Source organism: Nesoenas mayeri, assembly GCF_963082525.1.
Source record: "Nesoenas mayeri genome assembly, chromosome: 15".
Lineage (NCBI taxonomy): Eukaryota > Metazoa > Chordata > Aves > Columbiformes > Columbidae > Nesoenas > Nesoenas mayeri.
In genome coordinates this window covers 16,115,143-16,117,835 of record NC_137559.1, presented here as the reverse complement: position 1 = coordinate 16,117,835, position 2,693 = coordinate 16,115,143, and the positions used below count along the sequence as shown (strand labels likewise).

The following is a 2,693-nucleotide window of genomic DNA, read 5'->3' as shown; positions in this document are numbered from 1 at the left end:
GAGCACTTGCGATGATCCTGTCCAAGGCAGCTGAGATGAATATCACTGGGCCAGTGGGGTTTATTCCTGGAGTCACACACAGAAATGTCAGGGTTCTGTCAGGCTTCCACATCTGAGCTGGCTTCGTGGAGTTCTTCTGCACCCAGGGGTGTTCAGAGGGTCTTTCCCTTTTACTTACAGAGGTAGGATTCACAGTGTGTCTCTGGCCTCCTGTTGCCACTCCCAAAGGATGGGACCACTTCATCCTTGTGCTGTGTCACCATACTCTAAACTCTTCTGGGATGCCCCACCTCGTTAGCAATGGACATAGGCACCTCCGTTCAGGGCAGTAAATGGGCCGCTCCATGATAATTGATCTGGGGCAGACTCCCCAGGGTGTCCAGCACACATGGGCAGAGACCAGACCCTGCTCTCCTGGTCCTTCAAGCCTGTCACAGGAGGCCTGGCTGTGAGAACACGTTTGTGTGCTCCAACCCTGCACACCACACTGTTTAGCTGTACAATGGTGTTTTGACCTGCAGGCCACTTTCTTGCGAAGACTCTCGAGATAAGCTTTGGAAGAAGACCTAAATCTTCAGGAATTGCCCTGAGGAGATCACCTTTCTTTGTGGAAGTCTGTTATGGAGCCCAGCGTTGTCACAGAAAAGCCCATTGCCTGTCCCTGTCTGTGGCCACAACGCTGCCACACAGCAGGACAGTGACCAAGCTGCCAGGGCACTCAGGTCTTGCACCAATGCCAGAGATCAGAAAGAGTGTGTGGGAGTGGAAAGAGAACAACTCAGGAGACCAAGTGCTGGTGTTCCTGGCAGTGGTGCCATGACAGGACATTGTTCTTCTCCACCCATGAACAACGGAACTGTCCCTTGAGCTCCAAAAATGCCTTGGAGGTAGGATCTCAGGAAAAAAAAAAAAGTCACTGCAGGGCCCTTTATTTTGTTCAAACACAGAGAGCACTGCTCCTTATTTAAACAAACACCCGCTTGGAAAATAAAAGCCAACAGTGAATTAGAAAGGAGAGGATACTATCAGAATTGAAAAAACAACACCACCACCACCAACAGAAAGAAGCAAACAGTCTGAGTCTCCAATGAGTTAAATTTTTGCTGTTATGCAAGATAATATGGGCAGAAAACCTCCAGTCATTTGTTTGCACAGAGCATCCTTGAGCTCCTGGTTCCTCATGCTGTAGATGAGGGGGTTCACTGCTGGAGGCACCACTGAGTACAGAAGCGCCATCATCGGGTTCAGAAATGGAGAGGAGGTGGAGGGGGGCTTCAAGTAGGCAAACATGCCAGTGCCAAGAAACAGGGAGACCACAGCCAGGTGAGGGAGGCATGTGGAAAAGGCTTTGTGCCGACCCTGCTCAGAGGGGATCCTTAGAACAGCCCTGAAGATCTGCACATAGGACAGCACAATAAAAACAAAACAGCTGAATAGTACTAAGAGACTAACCACAATCAGCCCAGCTTCCCTGAGGTAGGCATCTGAGCAGGAGAGCTTGAGGATCTGGGGGATTTCACAGAAGAACTGGTCCACAGCATTGCCCTTGCACAGGGGTACTGAAAATGTATTGACTGTGTGCAGCAGAGAACTGAGAAACTCAGTGGCCCAGGCAGCTGCTGCCATGTGGACACAAGCTCTGCTGCCCAGGAGGGTCCCGTAGTGCAGGGGTTTGCAGATGGCAACGTAGCCGTCGTACGACATGATAGTGAGAAGATAAAACTCTGCTGAAATGAAAAATCCAAACAGAAAGAGCTGTGCAGCACATCCTGTGTAGGAGATGGCCTTGATGCCCCAGAGGGTATTTGCCATGCATTTGGGGAGAGTGGTAGAGATGGATCCCAGGTCGAGGAGGGCGAGGTTGAGCAGGAAGAAGTACATGGGGGTGTGGAGGTGCTGGTCCCAGGCTATGGTGGTGATGATGAGGCCGTTGCCCAGGAGGGCAGCCAGGTAGATGCCCAGGAAGAGCCAGAAGTGCAAGAGCTGCAGCTCCCGTGTGTCTGTGAACGGCAGGAGGAGAAATTGGGTGATGGAGCTGCTGTTGGACATTTGCTCTTCCTTGACATGGAGGCACTGTTCTGAAAACGGAAATGACAAAACAAGGGAAGACTCCTCCGAGATGGCCACTGCATTTTTTTGTAGAAATCACCCAGAACTGAAGTGCATTCCCTTTCTCTGGTCTGTGCTGGCTGAGTGTGCTGCCAAACAACGAACTTTGCTGCAGTGGGGACGTGACAGCTAGTTTGTGACAGTTTCAGCGTTTACAGGGAATGTCAGACATAATCCATTATTAATGAATAAGTTCAATATCTGCATTCATGATTCTCAGGAGTGTGGGTTGGAGAGGGGAAGCTTAGCATGTCTTTATTATAGTTCTGTCTGTGTTTTTTATTTCCCACCACCCATCTTGCGAGTGGGGTTTTCGGTGTAGAAATTCTAATTTTAGTGACTGAAAATGTGAAGATTCTTGAGACAGAACATGCAAAAGGGCTGAGCTATCTGTAGCTTAGTGCAGAGTCAGGTGAGCACCAGTGTCCATCAGAATTTTTCTCATCTGCCATATGCTTTCACCTGTGGCACCTTGAGATGAATTCACACAGAAGTTACCCTTAAAAAAACCCCCAAAACTGGACTCCTATGGGAGCAGGGGAGCCCTGTTCAAAAGGGCAGATCTGCTAATCTTCTCTGTTCGA

At 49.6% G+C, this 2,693-nt stretch overlaps 1 protein-coding gene across 1 annotated transcript; it reads right to left on the bottom strand.

Annotated features, from left to right (window-relative positions):
* Nucleotides 1-1,092: 1,092 nt before the first annotated feature.
* Nucleotides 1,093-2,049, bottom strand: LOC308046271 (olfactory receptor 14A16-like; the record flags this gene model as incomplete). Its single annotated transcript, XM_080353999.1, has 1 exon — nt 1,093-2,049. The coding sequence occupies one exon, from the start codon at nt 2,047-2,049 to the stop codon at nt 1,093-1,095; it is 957 nt and encodes a 318-aa protein (XP_080210125.1).
* Between the last annotated feature and the right edge of the window lie 644 nt (nt 2,050-2,693).